This window comes from Mustelus asterias, unplaced genomic scaffold (genome assembly GCF_964213995.1).
Source record: "Mustelus asterias unplaced genomic scaffold, sMusAst1.hap1.1 HAP1_SCAFFOLD_2210, whole genome shotgun sequence".
Lineage (NCBI taxonomy): Eukaryota > Metazoa > Chordata > Chondrichthyes > Carcharhiniformes > Triakidae > Mustelus > Mustelus asterias.
In genome coordinates this window covers 6,321-28,882 of record NW_027592155.1, presented here as the reverse complement: position 1 = coordinate 28,882, position 22,562 = coordinate 6,321, and the positions used below count along the sequence as shown (strand labels likewise).

Genomic DNA, 22,562 nt, shown 5'->3' with positions numbered 1-22,562 from the left:
GTCTGCGTGTCTCTCTCTCTGTCTGCGTGTCTCTCTCTCTGTCTGCGTGTCTCTCTCTCTGTCTGCGTGTCTCTCTCTCTGTCTGCGTGTCTCTCTCTCTCTCTCTGCGTGTCTCTCTCTCTGTCTGCGTGTCTCTCTCTCTGTCTGCGTCTCTCTCTCTCTCTGTCTGCGTGTCTCTCTCTCTCTGTCTGCGTCTCTCTCTCTGTCTGCGTCTCTCTCTCTCTCTGTCTGCGTCTCTCTCTCTCTCTGTCTGCGTCTCTCTCTCTCTCTGTCTGCGTCTCTCTCTCTCTCTGTCTGCGTCTCTCTCTCTCTCTGTCTGCGTCTCTCTCTCTGTCTGCGTCTCTCTCTCTGTCTGCGTGTCTCTGTCTGCGTGTCTCTCTCTCTCTCTCTGTCTGCGTGTCTCTCTCTCTCTCTCTGTCTGCGTGTCTCTGTCACTCTCTCTGTCTGCGTGTCTCTCTCTCTCTGTCTGCGTGTCTCTCTCTCTCTCTCTGTCTGCGTCTCTCTCTCTCTCTGTCTGTCTGTTCCCCCCCCCCCCCCAGCGCATTGAATACATGTGTTAGTTCTGCTTGTTGTTTGACTTGCTAATAGTGGCTCATGTGGAGAATGTCTGTCTGCTGAACAACACGCTTTGGTCTCTCTGGTTCTGTGCCCCAGTGGAAGTTTATCTTTGGGTAAGGGGTGTGAATAATGATGCAGGTATGTGTGCAATTTGAGTCAGAGTAGGATTGGTGGAGGTGAAAGCTTTCCCTCCTGTCATCTTGCAGCTGATACTTGTTACTGCACTTCTTTCTCACAAAGTGTTATCTGTTTAGCTGGTGAAACTGGATGTGTCCACAGAACTCGAAACCTACAAGGGCAGTCGGCAGGGACTGGATGACATGTTCACTGAGGCTCGGAGACAGCTTCGAGAGGAGTCACGCATACGTCAGGTGTGTGTTCTTTACACAATTGCCCTTCAGCCCCTGAGTTTCTCTGGATGGCCATAGTGGATTGAATGGAATTCCTATAACTGTCATTGGCCAGTTGCTGGCTCCTCTCCAGCCCTTTGTATATGTTACTGTGCCAGACCTTCTCTTGGAATGAACTTCCTATCCGCAGGGAAAGTCTTTCTGGGTCATCTTTATATATGGTCTCCATCTGGTTGCCACTTTGAATTATGTCTAAGAAATGGTAAGCTGGGGAGGGAAATGGCAGAAAGGTCAAATCTGATTCTACCTTTCATATTGCAGCAAATCCAACTGCATTACAACAGATTACATGTTGATCAAACAGCTTGGAAGCGTGAGTGGGATCAACATTGGGGACCTGCTGGAGCTCTGAACAGGTGTTTAGGAGGTAGTTGAAACTCTTAGTTAAGACCCAATCTCTATGTTTCAGTGTGAGGAACGTTGCATTTAGGAACAGGTTTGTGTGTAGGCGTACTGATGGTGGGAGGAGGAAGAAATGTACTTTGGGCAGAGTGATGGATAGAACATAACGCAGCATTCACCTTTTGTGGGAGAGAACTCTAGTTTTCCATTGCCCGTTTTATATGGACGTGTTTCCTATCAGCCTAGCTTTCATTTAATGGTTAATTCTCTTTATCTTGGACTTTCCCCAGAGGGAGGAGTTCCTTCCTAATTACCCCCTAATCAGATCCTTCTAACAATCTAACCCCCTTCAGTAGACCACTCCTCAATACTTTAAAGTCAAGGAAATAAAAGCTAGCTTTCAAACTCTTAAACCCCGAGTAACCTTCTGGTGAATCTATGCGACACCCCCTCCAGCGTCAGTATGTTCTTCTGAAGGTACAGTGCCCAGCTTTGAATGAGGTTTCTTCGAAAAATACTTCCTGGAACCTACCAGGGAGTAGATTGTTTTGGACTTGGTAATGAGAGAGGATTAATTAAAGATCTCAAAGTAAAGGATCCTTAAGGTGAGATAGAATTTCACCTTCCATTTCAAGTGAGGAATGTGGGTCCATATCTGTTGTCTTAAATTTAAATAAAGACTATTACATGGGTATGAAGACAGAGTTAGTTAAAATAGAATGGGAAGATGGTAGAGAAGCAGTAGCAGACAAACTAGCTTTCGGAGCGCTGGTGACGAAGGAACAGCGCTTCGAAAGCTAGTGGCGTTTGCTACCAAATAAACCTGTTGGACTTTAACCTGGTGTTGTTAGACTCCTTACTGTGTTTACCCCAGTCCAACGCCGGCATTTCCACATTCTGTTAGATAGCCAATCCTCAATCCACGCTAACACTTTACCCCCAACTCCGTGTACCTTTATCTTGGGAATGAAACACTTCTGTCAAGAAAGCAGGAAATTACAGGCCAATTAGTCTATCATTGGGAAAATACTGAAATCCGTTATTAAGGAGATGGTTTTGTGAAAGGGAAATAGTGTTTGACAAGTTCTTTGAGGATGGAACAAGCAGGGTAGATGAAGGAAAACCGGTAGATGTAGCCTATTTGGATTTTCAAAAGGTATTTGATGGGCTGCACAGACAAGGTTACTGTACAAGGTAAGAGGTTATGATGTTAGGGGGTGATATATTACCATGGATAGAGGATTGGCTAACTAACAAGGAAGCAGAGATTCAGGATAAATGGGTCATTTTCAAGTTGGTAAACTGTAACTAGTGAAGAGCGACAGGAATCAATGCTGGGGCCTAAACTATTTATCGATCTATATTAATGATTTGGATGAAGGGATTGACTATTGTAGTCAAATTTGCTAATGATACAAAGTTAGATAGGAAAGCAAGTTGTGAGGAAGATACAAAGAACCTGCAAAGGTAAGTAGGTTAAGTGAGTGGGCAAACGCTGACAGATGGAGTATACTGTGGGGAAAACATGAGATTGTCTACTTCAATATGAAGAATGTTAGAGTAGAATATTATTTAAATAATAGACTGCAGAATTCAGCAATACAGAGGGACCTGTGTGTCATACAAAAATCACAAACAACATGCAGGTGCTGCAAGTAATTAGGAAGGCAAATGGAATAGACTTTTACTCCAAGGGGGATGGTGTGTAAAAGTAGAGAGATCTTGCTACAAGCTATGCAGGCCATTAGTGAGAACTCACCCAAAGTACTGTATACAGCTTTGGTCTCCTTGAGCAGGAAGCTACCAGCATTAGAAGCAGTTCAGCGAAGATTCACTAAGCTTAAACCTGGGATGAGGGATTTGTCCTGAGGAAAGGTTGAGCAAGTTGGGCCTGTACTCATTGGAGTTTAGGAAAATGAGAGGTGATCTTACTGAAACATACAAGATTCTGAGGATCTGACGGGGTAGATGCTGAGAAAATATTTCCCTTAATGAAGGAATTGAAAGTGAGGGGTACAGTTTCCAAATAAGATGTTTCCCATTTAAGACAGACTGGGAGGAATGGCTTCTCTCTGAGGGTTGTTAGTCTTTGGAATTCTCTAGAGAGTAGGCGGAGTCACTGAATATATTGAAATCATAGAAACCCTATAGTATAGAAAGAGGCCATTCGGCCCATCGAGTCTGCACCGACCACAATCCCACCCAGGCCCTACCCCCATATCCCTACATATTTTACCCGCTAATCCCTCTAATCGCATCCCAGGACACTAAGGGGCAATTTTAGCACGGCCAATCAATCTAACCCGCACATCTTTGGACTGTGGGAGGAAACCAGAGCACCCGGAGGAAACCCACGTAGACACGAGGAGAATGTGCAAACTCCACACAGACAGTGACCCAAGCCGGGAATCGAACCCAGGTCCCTGGAGCTGTGAAGCAGCAGTGCTAACCACTGTGCTACCGTGTCGCCCAAGGCTGAGTTGGACAGATTTGAGAGTCAGAGTTATGGGGTGCAAGCAGGAAAATGAAGTTAAGGGCACAATCAGATCAGCCATGATCTCATTGAATGGCAAGGCATTTGACTCAAGTAGGCCATGAGTCAAATGGCCTACTCCTGTTCCTATGTCCTATGATCCTATGTGGGTACTTGGATGACACTGAACATGAGCTGGTACAGAAACATGGTTCTGAGGGAAGAACAGGACTAGCAACTCAACATTTAGGGTTACAGGATCTTTAAGCAAGACAGAGGAGAGTGTAAAAAGGAGGTGGTATAGCACTTTTATTAAGGAGTCAATTACTGCAATAAGGAGAGATAATACCTTGGAAGGATATTCAAATGATGTTAGTGGGTAGAACTTAGAAATGTAAAGGGGGCAGCTACATTACTGGGAGTTATTATAGGCCCTCAAAGAGTCAGCAGGCAACAGAGGAGAAAATATATAAACAGTTCACTGAGATGTGTAGGAATAATAATCTGGTAATTTTTTAGGGGATTTCAACTTCTCCAACATAAATTGGGATAGTCATGTGTAAAGGGTTTAGAGGGAGCAGATTTCTTGAAATGTATCCAGGGGAGTTTTGTGTATCAATTTGTAGAAGGCCCAACAAGGGGTGGAGCAGTGCTGGATCTGCTTCTGGGGAATGAAACGGACAAGTGTTCAATGTGGCTGTGGGGGAGCATTTTAGCGATAGTGACCACAACATGGTATACAGTTCAAGGACATAGAGAAAGATGGCCTGCAAAAGATGGCATTGGATTGGGGGAAGGCAGATTTTATTAAAATAATACAGGGTCTAGCCAAAGGGTTGGAGGTGGGGGTGGGGGAGCATTCAAAAAGGAGTTAGGGCAGTACAGGTCTAACGTGCCCTTGGGGGAAATGTAGGAGCAATAAGTTCAGGAACCCTGGATGTCTAGTACAATTCAGGACTGGATAAGGAAGAAGAGAAAGGCTTTTAGCCAGTCCAAAGGGAGCAATTCAGCTGTGGCCTTAGAGGAATATGGGAAGTGCAAGAGGGAACTTGAGAAAGCAATTAGAAGAGCAAACAAGAGCATGAAAAAGGACTTATGAAAAACCTCACAACACCAAGTCAAAGTCCAACAGGTTTATTTGGAATCACAAGCTTTTGGAGCGCTGCTCCTTCATCAAGTGAGTCTCATCTGATGAAGGAGCAGCGCTCTGAAAGCTCGTGATTCCAAATAAACCTGTTGGACTTTAACCTGGTGTTGTGAGACTTCTAACTGTGCCCACCCCAGTCCAATGCCAGCAACTCAACATCATGACTTACGAGAAAGATTAGGGAGAATCCTGAAATATTCTATAAATACATTAAGGGGAAGATGTTAACCAGGGAAAGAGTAGGGCCCATCAGAGACCAAGGAGGCAATGTGTGTGAGAAGCCGGAGGACATTGAAAGGGTGTCATAGAAACATAGAAAACTACAGCACAAAACAGGCTCTTTGGCCCCACAAGTTGTGCTGAACATATCCCTACCTTTTAGGCCTACCTATAACCCTCCATCCTATTAAGTCCCATGTACTCATCTCTTAAAAGACCCTATTGAGTTTGCCTCCACCACCACTGACGGCAGCCGATTCCACTCGCCCACCACCCTCTGTGTGAAAAACTTCCCCCCAACATTTCCCCTGTACCTACACCCCAGCACCTTAAACCTGTGTCCTCTCGTAGCAGCCATTTCCACCCTGGGAAAAAGCCTCTGAGAGTCCACCCGATCTATGCCTCTCAACATCTTATATACCTCTATTATGTCTCCTCTCATCCTACGTCTCTCCAAGGAGAAAAGACCAAGCTCCCTCAGCCTATCCTCATAAGGCATGCCACTCAATCCAGGCAACATCCTTGTAAATCGCCTCTGCACCCTTTCAATCTTTTCCACATCCTTCCTGTAATGAGGCGACCAGAACTGAGCACAGTACTCCAAGTGGGGTCTGACGAGGGTCTTGTATAGCTGCATCATTATCCCCGGACTCCTAAACTCAATCCCTCGATTGATAAAGGCCAGCACACCATACGCCTTCTTAACCACCTCCTCCACCTGCGGGGCCGATTTTAGAGTCCTATGGACCCGGACCCCAAGGTCCTTCTGATCCTCCACAGTACTAAGGGTCTTTCCCTTTATATTTATATTGTACTCCTTCATCTCATTTGACCTGCCAAAATGGACCACTACGCATTTATCTGGGTTGAAGTCCATCTGCCACTTGTCCGCCCAGTCTTGCATCCTATCTATGTCCCTCTGTAACTTCTGACATCCCTCCAGACTATCCACAACCCCCAACCTTCGTGTCGTCGGCAAACTTACCAACCCATCCCTCCACTTCCTCATCCAGGTCATTTATGAAAATGACAAACAGCAAGGGTCTCAGAACAGATCCCTGGGGCACACCACTGGTGACCGACCTCCATTTAGAAAAAGACCCATCTATACACACTCTCTGCCTCCTTTGGGCAAGCCTGTTCTGGATCCACAGGGCAGCAGCCCCTTGGATCCCATGCCCTCTCACTTTTTCTAGAAGCCTTGCATGGGGGACCTTATCGAACGCCTTGCTAAAATCCATATAAACCACATCTACCGCTTTCCCTTCATCAATGCGTTTAGTCACATTTTCGAAGAACTCCACCGGGCTCGTAAGGCACGATCTGCCTTTGACAAAGCCATGCTGAGTATTCTTGAGCATACTAAACCTCTCCAAATGCTCATAAATCTTGTCCCTCAGGATCTTCTCCATCAGCTTACCAACCACTGAGGTTAGACTCACCGGTCGGTAATTTCCTGGGCTATCCCTATTCCCCTTCTTGAAAATAGGAACCACATCCGCAATCCTCCGGCACCTCTCCCGTCTCCATCGATGTCGCAAAGATCATTGCCAGAGGCTCTGCAATCTCTTCCCTCGTCTCCCTCAGTAACCTGGGGTACATCCCATCCGGACCCGGCGACTTATCTATCTTGATGCCATTCAAAGATTCCAGCACAACCACTTTGTTAAAGTCCACATACTCAATCTTTTCAGTCCACTGCAAGCCCACAGTACATCCACCCATGTCCTTCTCCTCTGTGAAAACTGAGACAAAATGCTCATTGAGCTCCTCTGCCATTTCTACTGGTTCCGTACTGATTTTCCCGCCTTCACCTTTTATAGGCCCTATTCCTTCACGTCTCATCCTTTTACTCTTCAGTCTTCACTCAGGAAAAGGAGAATGTAGGTACAGAATTCAGGAAAAGGGACTGAGGAACTTACACAGTTTGAAATAGGAAATGAGGAAGGATTGAAGGCTTTGATGGGTTTAAAAATGGATAAATCCCCTCACCTGAATGAATTGCATCCAGGCTGCTGTGAGAGGTGAGGCAGGAAATTGCAGGGGCTCTGGCACATGTTTAATTGCTATCTGGCCTCAGGGGAAGTGCCCAGAGGACTGGAGGAAGAATGATGTGGTTCCACTTTTCAAGATGGGTGGCAGAGATGAACCAGGAAATTACGACCAGTGAGTCTACACCGACTCTGACAGAGTATTTTACCCAGGCCCTCTCCTCTGTCCTATCCCCATAACCTCACACATTTAGCATGGCTAATCCATCTAACCTACATGTCTTGGGACAATAAGGGACATTTTAGCATAGCCAATCCACCTGCACATCTTTGGATTGTGGGAGGAAACCCACGCAGACACGGGGAGAATGTACAAACTCCACACAGTCACCCGAGGCCAGAATTGAACCCGGGTCCCTGGTGCCATGAGGCAGCAGTGCTAACCACTGCAACCGTAGCTTCACCTTTAAAGTTGTTTTCATAGTAATTTTTATAGTCATCTATTTGTTCATCCATTGTTTGTAGACATTGCTGGAAAGGCCACCCTTTGTTGTAGTTGCCCAGTGGTGAGCAGCGACGTTTGCCCTGATCCACTGCAGTCCGTCTGCTGAAAGTCTTATTCTTTACAATGAGTTGATGCAATTGAGTGGGTGGCTAAGTCCTTTCAGAGAGTCATCAATAACATTGGAGGCACCTTATGGGGCAGATAGGGTAAGACTGGCAGGTTTCCTTCTTCAGAATACAATTGAACCACGTGAACTTGTAAGACAATTGGACTGCTTCGTGGTCATTTTCTTCAACACCAGACAGATCTTCAATGATGAATCATTGGAACAGGCATAGGTCGTTTAGCCCCTTGAACACTCTGCCATTCAGTGGCATCAAAGCTGATCGGCAACCTAACTACACATACCCCCATTGCCCCATATCCCTCAATACCGTTGGCAACAATAACCTATTGATCTCTGGTCTAAAATGAGCAATCAATATCACATCTATTGCCATTTGTGGAAGAGAGTTCCAAACTTCTACCACTCTGTGTGTAGAAGTGTTTCCTAATTTCACTCCTGAACAGTCTGGCCCTCACCTTTAGACTATGTCCCCTAGTTTTAAATTCCCCAACTGGCAGAAATAGTTTCCCTTCATCTACCTTTTCTTGCACCCCCTCTCTCCCTTAATATGTTGAAAGCTTTGATCAAATCATCCCCGTGTCTGCGTGGGCTTCCTCCGTGTGCTCCGGTTTCCTCCCACACTCCAAAGGTGTGCGGGTTAGGTGGATTGGTCATGCTAAATTGCCCCTTAGTGTCAGGGGGACTAGCTAAGGTAAATGCATGGGGTTATGGGGATAGGGCCTGGGTGGGATTGTGGTCAGTGCAGACTCGATGGGCCGAATGGCCTCCTGCACTGTATGGTTCTATGATTCTATCCCTTAACCGTCTAAATTCCAATGAATATAACCCTTGTTTGTTTATCTCTCTTTGTAATTTAACCCTTGGATTCCTGGTTTTATTCTTGTAAATCTACACTGCTTCTCATCCCAAGATGCATCTTTTCTCTGGTGTGATGCTCTGAACTGCTCACAATAACTCCAGGTGCAGTCTAACTAGGGCTTTGTATAGCTATAGCATAACTTCCACCCCAACCTGTATTCTAGTCTTCTAGATATAAAGGCCAGCATTCCATTAAATGTTTTGATGATCTTTTATACCTGTTCTTGACATTTTAATGATCCAAATACTTGGATTCCCATGTCTCTTTGGACCTTCACTTAGAAATTATCCTCTTCTATCTGTTTCAAGTTAAAAGTCGGTGATCTCATGTTTACCAACATTGAAATCCATTTACCAAAAATGTGCTCATTCACTCAATGTTTGTAAGTTTATGCTTACACCTGCACTGTTTATATGCTGCCTGTCTTTTGTTTTTGGTAAATTTAGATGCATGTCTTTCTATCCCCTTTAAGTCATTGATAAATGAACAGAAATATTGTGGACAATACAGGTCATATCCTGCTAATTAGAGCATCAACTTCTTATCCCTAATCACTGCCTCCAGCCACTAATTCATTCGGTAACAGTCTCTTACGAGGGACTTTTATAAAATGCCTTCGGGAAGTCCCTATATGTTCCCCTGCCCACAACTTTTAGTCAGTTCATTCAGATCCATCAGGCATGATCTACCCTTTACAAATGTAGATTTCTGTTGTCTCACAGTCCATATGCACTGTGAACATGAGCTAAATATTCAGTGATCTGAAAGATTCAGTCAGGACAGAAGAGAACACTTGTACTGAGCTAACTAATTCTAACGGTTCAGCATGGGGACACAATCCCATCTTAAGACGTTTGCATATTCTGTTATCTTCCCAAATCTCTTCAGTTTAAGAAAAATCAATAAATCAATGACGTTGCAGGACTGAACATATTGCAAAGTACAGACGACAACTTTATTTTGATACATGGTACATAGTTCTCGAAAGTAAATAAACTGCTCCATGTAGCACATTGCCTTCAGAAAGATGGCGGCTGCACATGCATGGCAACAAATACAACTTTTTATAATAGATTTTTAAAAATCTTTCATGGCCTGAGTGTCGCAGGCTAGGCCAGCATTAATTGCCCTTCAGAAGCTGCCATGAACTGTTACAGTCCCTGTGGTGTAAGTACACCCACAGTGCTGTTAGAAAGGGGGTTTGAGGATTTTGATCCAGTGACAGTGAAGGAACAGTAATGTAGTTCCAGGCCAGAATGGTGAGTGACTTGGAGGGGAACTTTGAGGTGTACCCATGTCTCTGTTGTCCTTGCCTTTCTAGGTGTTAGAGTTACTGGTTTGGAAGGTGCTGTTTAAGGAGGCTCAGTAAGTTGCTGCAGTGCATTTTGTAGATGGTACACACTGCTGTCACTGTGCATTGATGGTGGACGGAATTAATGTTCGAGGTACCGGATGAGCTGCCAATAAAGTCAGCTACTTTGTCCTGGTTGGTATCAAACGTCCTGAGTATTGCCTGGATGAGTGCAGCTTCAACAAGTGGAGACTATTCTATCATACTCCTGACTTGTGCCTTATACACAGGCTTTGGGGAGTAAGGACGTGGGTTACTCATTGCAGAATTCCTAGCCTCTGAGCTTCTCTTGTAACCACAGTATTTATATGACTGGTGTAGCTTCTGGTCAATGGTAACTCCAAAGCTATTGATTGTGGGGGATTCAGCAATGGTAATGCTATTGAATGTCAAGTGGAGATGGTTGTATTCTCTCTCTTGAGGATCGACATCACATGCACGTGTGGTGCAAATGTTACTTGTCACTTGTCAGCCCAAGCCTGAATGTTGTCCAGGTCCTGCTGCATAAGGGAACAGAATGCTTCAGTATCTAACGAGTTGTGAATGATGCTAACTATTGTGTGATCTTCACTGAACATCCCTAACTCTTGAATTTATGATGGAGGGAAAGTCATTGATGAAAGAGCTAAAGATGTTTGGTTCTCAGACAGTTAAGATCCAGGTGCATTCAGTTAGCTGAAAGCAGGATTTACAGAATTAATTTAAAGTTGGCGATGACACAGTAAGATGAGGTTGGTACACAGACTTGGTTCACTCTACAGGCAATGACAGAAATTTTCCAGAGAACCGGGCTTTGAGGAGGTTTGGGCTTTGAGGAGGTTTGGGCTTGAGGCAATCTGGCTTTGATGTCAACAGGCTAGATGCTTACAGCAGATTGCCCTGGGAGTCCAGGAATGTAACATTAAAACTTTCCAAAGGCCAGAGGAGCTGAGGTGATGTGATGTTGCCCATTGATGAGTTAGTTTCAAAGTAATAATCAGTTTCTGTGTCTCTGGTCAAAATCCATTGTTCACCTTGGGCTATTTCTGCATCTTCAGATGTAACGAGTTTTGATAGATCTCTCTTTGTTATAAGTGCCATTGTTTTGTTGATTTGTAATGAGTCCACACATTGATGGGTGAGAGATTCCACAAGGATGAGTGTTGGGCTTTGCCCTGTAATTACTATTGGAAGCTTCCAGAACTGTAGCTAACTTGCAAACCATGTGATCTGTAGCAGCCATGTTTTTGGTCCAGCAAAGTCCATTTTTAAGTTAACAGAAAGTAAAGTTTGGTTTGAACAGCATAAGATCTCTTTCATGACTAAGGGAGATTGCTGATCAGAGTCCTACCTATGTCGAGAGTTTCTCTGCGATTCTAGTTGATTCCAGTTTTGCTAGAGCTCCTTGATGCTACACACTAAATCCTGCCTTGATGTCAAGGACAGTCACTGTCAACTCACCTCGAGTTCAGCTGTTCTGTCCGTGCCCCAGGCCCTGCCTCCATTTAGCCTTTCCCCCAGACCCCTCTCCCTTCCTGTCCCCATTCCCTACCCCATTGTTGTTGGGAAAGTTGTGGCATTGCTGAGCTTTTCTTGTTTGGCAGGATGTGGAGAGTGATCTGTTGGTCCAGATTAACATGAAGCAGGAGATGGAGCTGGCCATGAAACTGCTAGAGAAGGACATTCATGAGAAGCAGGACGCACTCATTAGCCTTCGGCATCAACTCGAGGAGGTGAAAGCCATTAATGTGGAGATGTTTCAGAAGCTCAAGGTACGTTGCTTTGTGTCAGAAGCTGCTGGGTTTCAAATATCAGCTTGAGAATTTAAAAATGCTGCATTCTAGTTACCAGGACAACTGTTAAATATCCGGTTAATTAGCCTGTCGGTATTGTGGTGAGTTTCAAAAAAACGAATCCAGTCGATCTCCTGTGTCCTTTCATGGAATATAGGCTTCAGATTAAGCAGGGTTAAAGACCAGGTGGTAATGAGAGCAGGCTACTTCAATCTCTGTGAAAAGACCACAGTTCCATCTGGATTATCCTTTACCACCAGGTAGTTTCATAAGACGATGGTTGAGTAGTTGACTGATCACAGAAATCAATCTCTATTGATTAGTCTACCACAGACCCTGGCATTAGGTGAAGAAAGCTCCTCAGTGGTGGAGAGCTTTGGGAACCCAAGGTCCAAATTTCTGTTCCTCTCAAGTTTTCTACACTCACCTTGTCATGTCTCAAATTGCTCACAGCACTACTCATCTCTTTCCATCACGTCACTTGGGAGTCTCTCTGTAGATTGATATGATGGTATGGTAGTTATGTCACTGGACTAATAAGCAGGAGGCCCAGTTTACTCCAATCCTGACTCCCAGTGACCCCAGTTTTGTTCCTCAAACTCTGCTTCCATTTAATCTTCAAACTAGGTCAATAGTTTGCCTTCAGTTCTATGCGCTTCAAGTTTTGATAACAGTCCCTTATGAGGGATTTTGTCAAATGCCTTCTGCAAGTTCACATAAATCACATTCACGGATATTGCCGCACTAATATTTTAGACACCTCTTCAAAATGTTCGACCTGATTTGTCAACATCACCTCCCCTTTACAAATCCACGCTGAATCTCTTTGATGAACTGAAAATTTTCAAGATGTTCCCGTCAGTCAATCTTTAATTATAGACTCATTGGAACAGCGGTTGTCAGGCTAACTAGTCTGTAATGACTGCTTTTGCTCTGTCACTCTTCTAACCAGCTTAAAAGATCAAACTCTGAATTGAGAGAACCTTGGGAGATTATAGTTAGATCATCAGTAATGTTCTTACCTACTTCTGCTGAACCATCTGGCCCTGGGAGGTTTTGATCTGAATAGTGTCGTTAATTTCTCCAGTGCTGTTATTTTCCTTTAATTTTGTTGAACCCCTGTTTCTGATTGAATAATAGTTTCCTTGGGATGTCTGGCATGTTGACTATACATCCTGATGCAGTACTGATTCAGCACCTCTACTATTCCCTTATTTTCATTGACAATATCTATTGAAGTCAACCTCACCTGAATGTTCCGCATTCTCCCTTTCAAACAACATTGCACTTTTCGCATTATATTCAATATTTGATAAATGTTCACTTGCCATTAGGCTGCAAATTCAATATGATTCTGTCCCATTACTAAATCAGATATGATCTGCAGCATTGTTGCTGAAAGCTCTCTCAGGTACACTCAAGAAATGCACTGCCTTTCTGTGCCAGTGTGCTTATCTCAATCTGTATGAAAGTTATAAATTCCACCCCATTAAAACCATCCTATACATCTCCTCAGCAATTATACAATCTGCTGGTTCACAACTACTAGCAGGGGGCCTATATACAACTTCCAATATACTTTAAACCCTTTTCTGTTTCTTAATTCTATCCATAACGTCTGTCTGCTTACATTTTGTTAGATCTTCTCTCTCAGAATGGTCTAGTTTGGACCAGGGAGCGGCGCAGGCTTGGAGGGCCGAAGGGCCTGTTCCTGTGCTGTTTTGTTCTTTGTTCTCTGAATTCAGCAATGGAGTGTCAAGAAACTGATTAGGAAAGGGAAAATCGAATAAGAGAGTAAACTAACAAGAAACATTAAAAGGACAAATGTTGGGTCCATTTCAGGCAGGGACGGGGGAATTTATAATGTGGAATAAGGAAATGGCAGAGAAACTAAACCAATGCTTTGTGTCTGTCTTTACAAAGGGAAATACAAAAAACCTGCCAGATGTACAAGAAAACCAAGGGACTAGTGATAATGAGGAACTGAAAGAAATTAGTATCAGTTTAAAACAAAGTAGTACTGGTTAATGGGATTGCATGCTGATAAATCCCCTGGACCTGATGATCTGCATCCCTGGAGTTTTTAAAGAGGGGGCTGTAGAAATGGTGGAACTTCAGTAGATTCTGGAATGGTTTGTGCAGATTGGAGAGTAGCAAATGTAACCCCAATATTTAACAAAGGAGGAAGAGAGAAAACGGGGAACTACAAATCCGTTAGCTTGACATCAGGAAAAATGCCATTTGCTTTCTTAACTGCTCCTTCAGTCTGTCCTGCCACCTTCAATGATTTATGTTCTCAAACCCCTCAGCTTCTGCACCCCTTTTGGAATTGTGCCCTTTATTTTAAATGGGCTCTCTACATATTTCCTACCAAAATTAATCACTTCACACTTTTTAATCTTTCACAGGATGTGGGCACTGCGTGTAGGACACATCCCTAATTGTCCACGAGAGGGCAGTGGTGAGCTATCTTCCTAAACCACTTCAGTCCATGTTAGGAAGGGAGTTCCAGGATTTTGACCCAGCAACAATGAAGGAATAGTGATATAGTTCCAAGTCAGGATGCTTGAGAGTTGGAGGGGAACTTGCAGTTGGTGGTGTTCCCATGCACCTTCTACCCTTGTCCTTCTGGCTGGTTGAGGTCACAGGTTTGGAAGGTTTTGTTGAAGGAACCTTACTTTTGCTGCAGTGCATATTGTAGAGGGTACTTTGAACAGCTTCCTTGAACAGTATGTAATGGAACCTATGAGGGAGCAAGCTATCCTAGATCTGGTCCTGTGTAATGAGACAGGAATAATTAATGATCTTGCAGTTAGGGATCCTCTCGGAAGAAGCGATCACAGTATGGTTGAATTTAAAATACAGATGGAGCGTGAGAAGGTAAAATCCAATACCAGTGTCTTGTGCTTAAACAAAGGAGACTACAAAGGGATGAGGGAGAGGGTGGCTAAGGTAGACTGGGAGCAAAAACTTTATGGTGGGACAATTGAGGAACAGTGGAAGACTTTCAAAGCGATCTTTCACAGTGCTCAGCAAAAGTGTATACCAGTGATAAGGAAGGACTGTAGAAAAAGAGATAATCAGCCATGGATATCTAAGGAAATAAAGGAGGGTGTCAAATTGAAAGAAAATGCATACAAAGTGGCAAAGATTAGTGGAAACCTAGAGGATTGGGAAATCTTTAAAGGTAACAGAAAGCCACAAAAAAAGCTATAAAGAAAAGTAAGATGGATTATGGGAGTAAACTAGCTCAGAATATAAAAACAGATAACAAAAGTTTCCACAAATATATAAAACGAAAAAGAGTGGTTAAAGTAAACATTGGTCCTTTAGAGGACGAGAAGGGGGATGTAATAACTGGAAATAAGAAAATGGCTGAGACATCGAACAGGTATTTTGTGTCGGTCTTCACAGTGGAAGATACAAATAACATGCCAAAAATTGATGACAGGAAGGCTATGGCAGGTGAGAACCTAGAAACTATCATTATCAGGAAAGAGGTAGTGTTGAGCAAGCTAATGGGGCTAAAGGTAGACAAGTCTCCTGGTCCTGATGGAATGCATCCTAGGGTACTAAACGAGATGGTGGGGGAAATAGCAAATGCACTAGTGGTAATTTACTAAAATTCGCTGGACTCTGGAGTGGTTCCCGCAGATTGGAAAAAAGGAGGTAGACAAAAGGTGGGTAACTATAGGCCGGTTAGCTTAACTTCTGTAGTAGGGTAAAAGCTCGAGTCTATCATCAAGAAAGAAATAGCGAAACATCTGGATATAAATTGTCCCATTGCTAAGACGCAGCATGGGTTCATGAAGGGCAGATCATGTTTGACTAATTTGGTGGAATTGTTTGAAAACATTACATGTGCAGTGAACAATGGGGAACCTGTGGATGTGGTGTATCTGGATTTCCAGAAGGCATTGACAAGATGCCGCACCAAAGACTGCTACATAAGATAAAGGTGCATGGTGTTACGGGTAATGTATTAGCATGGATAGAGGATTGGTTAACTAACAGAAAGCAAAGACTGGGGGTAAATGGGTGTTTTTCTGGTTGGCGATCAGTGACTAGTGGTGTGCCTCAGGGATCAGTGTTGGGACCGCAATTGTTTACGATTTACATAGATGATTTGGAGTTGGGGACCAAGTGTAGTGTGTCAAAATTTGCAGATGACACTAAGATGAGTGGCAGAGCAAAGTGTGCAGAGGACGCTGAAAGTCTGCAAAGGGATATAGATAGTCTAATTGAGTGGGCGAGGGTCTGGCAGATGGAGTACAATGTTGGCAAATGTGAGGTCATCCATTTTGGTAGGAATAACAGCAAAATGGACTATCATTTAAATGATAAAAAATTGCAGCATGCTGCTGTGTAGAGGGACCTGGGTGTCCTTGTGCATGAATCACAAGGAGTTGGTTTGCAGGTGCAGCAGGTAATTAAGGCAGCAAATGGAATTTTGTCCTTCATTGCTAGAGGGATGGAGTTTAAAAACAGCGAGGTTATATTGCAGCTGTATAAGGTGCTGGTGAGGCCCCACCTGGAGTACTGTGTACAGTTTTGGTCTCCTGACTTGAGAAAGGATATACTGGCACTGGAGGGGGTGCAGAGGAGATTCACTAGGTTGATTCCGGAGTTGAGAGGTTTGGCTTACGAGAAGAGACTGAGTAGACTGGGCCTATACTCATTGGAATTCAGAAGAATGAGGGAAGATCTTATAGAAACATATAAGGTTATGAAGGGAATAGATAAAATAGAAGCAGGGAAGTTGTTTCCACTGGCGGGTGAAACTAGAAATAGGGAGCATAGCCTCAAAATAAGAGGGAGCAGATTTAGGACTGAGTTGAGGAGGAATTTATTCACACAAAGGGTTGTGAATCTGTGGAATTCCCTGCCCAGTGAAGCAGTTGAGGCTACCTCATTGAATATTTTTAAGGCAAGGATAGATAAATTTTTGAACAGTAAAGGAATTAAGGGTTATGGTGAGCGGGCGGGTAAGTGGAGCTGAGTCCACGAAAAGATCAACCATGATCTTATTGAATGGTGGAGCAGGGTCGAGGGGCCAGATGGCCTACTCCTGCTCCTAGTTCTTATGTTACACACTGCTACCACTCTGTGTTAATGTTGGAAGAAGTGAAAGTTTAAGGTAGTGGATATGGTGCTTATCAAGCGGACTACTTTGTCCTGGATGGTGTCAAGCTTCTTAAATGTTGTTGGAGCTGCACTCATTCAGGCAAGTGGAGAATATTCCATCACACTCCTGACTTGTGCCTTGTAGATGGTGGGCAGGATTTGGGGAATGAGGAGGTGAGTTGCTGGCATTCCCAGTGTCAGACCTACTTTTTCAGCCACAGTCTTTATGACTGCTCCAGTTCATGTTTAGTTTAAAGGTAAACCCCAGGATGTTGATGGTGGGTTAGGGTTAGGATTTAGCTACGGGAGTATCATTGTATGTCAAGGAGAGCTGTTTGGATTCTCTCTTGTTGGAGCTGGCCATTCCTTGGCATGTGTGGCATGAATGTTGCCAGCCCAAGCCTGAAGTTGTGCAGTGGACACAAACTGCCTCAGTATCTGAGTCACCGTGAATGATGCTGTCCATTGTGCAGTCATCAACTAACATCCCCACTTCTAACCTTATGATGGAAGGAAGATCATTGATGAAGCAGCTGAAGATGGTTGGGCTAGAACTCCATCCTGAGGAACTCCTGCAGAGATGTCCTGGGACTGTGATTGACCTTCAACCATCTTCCTTTGTGCCGGGTATAACTCCAACCCCTGACTCCCATTGACCCCATGTTTGTACCTTGATGCCACACGTGATCAAATGCTGCCTTGATGTTAAGGACAGCCACACACATTTCCCTTCTTTCTCCATGTTTGAGCCCTGTAATGAGATCAGGGGTTGGGTTCAGATAAAGCTCGGCACAACATCGTGGGCCGAAGGGCCTGTTCTGTGCTGTACTGTTCTATGTTCTATGAGTGACCCTGACGGAATCCAAATCGAGTGTCAGTGAGCAGGTTATTGCTGAGCAGGTGCTGCTTGATAGCGCTGTTGAGGACCCCTTCCATCACTATTGAGAGTGGACTGATGGGATGGTGATTGATTGGGTTGGATTTGTCCTGCTTTTTGTGGATAGGGCAAACCTTGGCAATTTTCCACATTGCTGGGTTGATGCTGGTGTTGTAGCTATACTGGAACAGCTTGGCTGAGGATGCTGCAAGTTCTTGTATCGCCACCTACAATAAGAGTGCAGAAAAGATTTACTAGGATGCTACCGGGACTTGATGGTTTGGGTTATAAGGAGAGGCTGGATAGACTGGGACTTTTTTCTCTGGAGCGTAGGAGGCTGAAGGGTGATCTTATAGAGGTCTATAAAATAATGAGGGACACAGATCAGCTAGATAGTCAATATCTTTTCCCAAAGGTAGGGGAGTCTAAAACTAGAGGGCATAGGTTTAAGGTGAGAGGGGAGAGATACAAAAGTGTCCAGAGGGGCAATTTTTTCACAGAGGGTGGTGAGTGTCTGGAACAAGCTGCCAGAGGTAGTAGTAGAGGCGGGTACAATTTTGTCTTTTAAAAAGCATTTAGATAGTTACATGGATACGATGGGTATAGAGGGATTTGGGCCAAATGCGGGCAATTGGGATTAGCTTAGGGGTTTTTAAAAAAAAGGACGGCATGGACAAGTTGGGCCGAAGGGCCTGTTTCTATGCTGTGAACCTCTATGACTTTATGAATTAATCTGTGTGTGCCTATTCCATTGTGAGTCTTTTCTACTGAAAGAGTGAATTATCCAGCATCAATTTGCAGCCTGGTGACCTCTGAAAGAATAAGCCAATGGTCTTTCATTCTGGACTCTGAACACACGTGACACAATTCTTTGCCCTGTGAATCTTCCTTTCTCTATCCCCCCACTTATACTGTGCGTGTGAAATGGGAGGGATATGTTGCAACTCCTCTTGTGTTTGATAAATATACTATCCCTCTTTTACCCTATCTCAAGTTTGCTGTGGGGTTACTAATAGAAATTGAATCACACTAAAACTGAAGGGTTGGGAAATACGCCGCCACTTGCAAAGGGGAAATGAGAATATCTTTGTCTATGGGTGGGGGGGGGTGAGGAGAAATCAGCGCTGTTTAAATGAAATGCCGTCCTGTCCGTGGCAACTTCAACACCATTCTCCTGCACTAACCCCGTATCCCTGATGTTTATAATATGGAGAAATCTATCAATCTCAGTCTTGAACATACTCAATAACTGAGCCCCCACAGCCTCTGGGACTGAGAATTCCAAAGATTCACCACCCTCTGAGTGAAGAAATTCCTCCTCATCACAGTCTTAAATCACCCGCCCCTTATTCTGAGAATGTGTCCCCCGTTTCTAGATTCTCTCAGCCGGGGAAACATCCTCCCTGTAAGAATTTTGTATGTTTGAATGAGATCATTATTCTAAACTCCAGAGCATAAAGGCCCAGTCTATTTAATTTTTACCCAATGGACCAATCCTCCCAGGAACTGTTTCATTTTTCTGAGCTCAGTATCCGAATTCCATTCCCACCACGTTCTGAGCAATGTTGCTCTTTCTGTTTGGAATCTAGACTTCTGAAGATGGTCTGAAGCAGAAAAGTGAGATGATGAGTCGGCTGCAGGAGAAGACAAACCAGGTTACAGCCGCCATGAAACGGATGGAGCAAAGGTACAACATCTCAGTAAATTTCCTCCCCTTCTGCAACAGTTTTACAGGCACTAGCTCTTGTCCTTCACCCGTACAGTGCATCATTTCCAACAGTGTGAGCCAAGTACTACTCCCTCAGCAAGCTAGGTTTCCACCAGCGTGGACATTCCAGAAAAGGTCACACACCATTAGGAACAGAATCATTGGCTGATTTATTTTTCCCTACCTCTCAAGGGGCTAAGATTATTTGGTGCCATGGCTGAATGCTCTCAAAGCTGGGAATTTCTTGGACTGAGTCTCTCAGTATGATTTATAAAAGAACAAAGCACAATACAGCACAGGAACAGGCCCTTCGGCCCTCCAGGCCCGCGCCGCTCCCTGGTCCAAACTAGACCATTCTTTTGTATCCCTCCATTCCCACTCCGTTCATGTGGCTATCTAGATAAGTCTTAAACGTTCCCAGTGTGTCTGCCTCCACCACCTTGCCCGGCAGCACATTCCAGGCCCCCACCACCCTCTGTGTAAAATACGTCCTTCTGATATCCGTGTTAAACCTCCCCCCCCCTCACCTTGAACCTATGACCCCTCGTGAACGTCACCACCGACCTGGGAAAAAGCTTCCCACCGTTCACCCTATCTATGCCTTTCATAATTTTATACACCTCTATTAGGTCACCCCTCATCCTCCGTCTTTCCAATGAGAACAACCCCAGTTTACCCAATCTCACCTCATAACTAAGCCCTTCCATACCAGGCAACATCCTGGTAAACCACCTCTGCACTCTCTCTAAAGCCTCCACGTCCTTCTGGTAGTGTGGCGACCAGAATTGGGTGCAGTATTCCAAATGTGGCCGAACCAACGTTCTATACAACTGCAACATCAGACCCCAACTTTTATACTCTATGCCCCGTCCTATAAAGGCAAGCATGCCATATGCCTTATTCACTACCTTCTCCACCTGTGACGTCACCTTCAAGGATCTGTGGACGTGCACACCCAGGTCCCTCTGCATATCTACACCCTTTATGGTTCTGCCATTTATCGTATAGCTCCCCCCTACGTTAGTTCTACCAAAATGCATCACTTCGCATTTATCAGGATTGAACTCCATCTGCCATTTCTTTGCCCAAATTTCCAGCCTATCTATATCCTTCTGTAGCTTCTGACAATGCTCCTCACTATCTGCAAGTCCAGCCATTTTTGTGTCGTCCCCAAACTTACTGATCACCCCAGTCATACCTTCTTCCAGATCGTTTATATAAATCACAAACAGCAGAGGTCCCAATACAGAGCCCTGCAGAACACCACTCGTCACAGGCCTCCAGCCGGAAAAAGACCCTTCCACTACCACCCTCTGTCTTCTGTGACCAAGCCAGTTCTCCACCCATCTAGCCACCTCCCCCTTTATCCCATGAGATCCAACCTTTTGCACCAACCTACCATGAGGGACTTTGTCAAATGCTTTACTAAAGTCCATGTAGACGACATCCACGGCCCTTCCCTCGTCAACCATTCTAGTCACTTCTTCAAAAAACTCCACCAGGTTAGTGAGGCATGACCTCCCTCTCACAAAACCATGCTGACTATCGTTAATGAGTTTATTCCTTTCTAAATGCGCATACATCCTATCTCTAAGAATCTTCTCCAACAACTTCCCCACCACGGACGTCAAGCTCACCGGCCTATAATTACCCGGGTTATCCTTCCTACCCTTCTTAAATAACGGGACCACATTAGCTATCCTCCAATCCTCTGGGACCTCACCTGTGTCCAGTGACGAGACAATGATTTGCGACAGAGGCCCAGCGATTTCATCTCTCGTCTCTCTGAGCAGCCTGGGATAGATTCCATCAGGCCCTGGGGATTTGTCAGTCTTTATATTCCCTAAAAAACCTAACACTACCTCCCTTGTAATGGAGATTTTCTCTAACGGGTCAACACTTCCCTCCGAGACACTCCCAGTCAACACATCCCTCTCCTTTGTGAATACCGACGCAAAAGAGTCCTTCTTTGCAAAAATTCTGACTGTGAATGAACAGTTAATCTGGTTCCAGAATCAAAGGAAAATACTGTGGGGAGTGCTGGAAATACTCAGCAGGTCTGGCAGCATCCTTGGAGAGAGAAGAGCGCTGAAGAAGAGTCACATTCAACTCATAATGTTAATGTTTCTCTCATTAGATGCTGCTCGACCTGCTGAGTTTTTCCAGCACTGGTTCCAACTGATTAAAGTAGTTTTAATAGCTTCTGCTTCCAGAATTGGGTATCAAGTCTGAGTAGGATCAAATTTGCAGATACTCATAATGGAATAGCCTGGTCTCTCTCTCCATCTACACCCACACATTGGACACCACAGGACAGCTACTGGGATACAAGGAACGTGGCCAAATGATTACCCCACTAGGTTGCAGGCTCAAGACTCAACAGTAGTTGGTAGAAATATGAAATGTCTCGCAGTTATTGTTAGGTGGGGTCCCAATGGGGAGATTCTCTGGTCTATATATAGGGGACTTCTAAGAGGTTCCTGACGAGAGAACAGAGCTCACAGTTACCACCTCATCTACATGTGTTGTATAACCTCCTCCTCACCCAGCTATTCTTATCATTACTCACTGTATGGAGATACATTGCTGCTACACTGTTTACAGGTGTCACTGCTATTAACATCTCTTCCTTTCTTTCTCTCTTATTTTTCTTTCTCTGCCATTCGCTTCTCCCCATTTGTCCCTGTTGATGACCTCATTAAGTGACAAACATTTATTGGATCAAACACGAACTGTTGCAATCTCATGTTTGAAGTGTGTTGGTAGAGAGAATAATATTTAGAATTTCTTTATAACTTAATTCCTATCCATTTGAGCCGAGATGCAAAGCACAGGAAGTGGGAGATGTTAGAATCTGGATGATGGCAGGACAGAACATTCTTCCAAATATTCATTCAACTCATCCACTTCGCTTATACAGAGATCTTTACAGTTGCCCGTCCTGTCCATGTTTCTGACATCTGCTGCCCCCCCCCTTCCCTCCCCGTTGCCCCCGCTAACCTCCCCGTTGCCCCCGCTAACCTCCCTGTTGCCCCCGCTAACCTCCCTGTTGCCCCCGCTAACCTCCCTGTTGCCCCCGCTAACCTCCCCGTTGCCCCC

General features: G+C 44.5%; 1 protein-coding gene across 1 annotated transcript; it reads left to right on the top strand.

The window, feature by feature from the left end:
- The first annotated feature begins 687 nt into the window (after positions 1-687).
- On the top strand, positions 688-22,472 carry LOC144489463 (RUN and FYVE domain-containing protein 2-like). The gene is made up of 5 exons (XM_078207325.1): positions 688-696; positions 813-929; positions 11,566-11,733; positions 19,345-19,442; positions 22,167-22,472. Exons 1-5 carry the CDS (start codon positions 688-690, stop codon positions 22,243-22,245), a joined length of 471 nt encoding a protein of 156 aa, XP_078063451.1. The 3' UTR covers positions 22,246-22,472.
- The last annotated feature ends 90 nt before the right edge of the window (positions 22,473-22,562 follow it).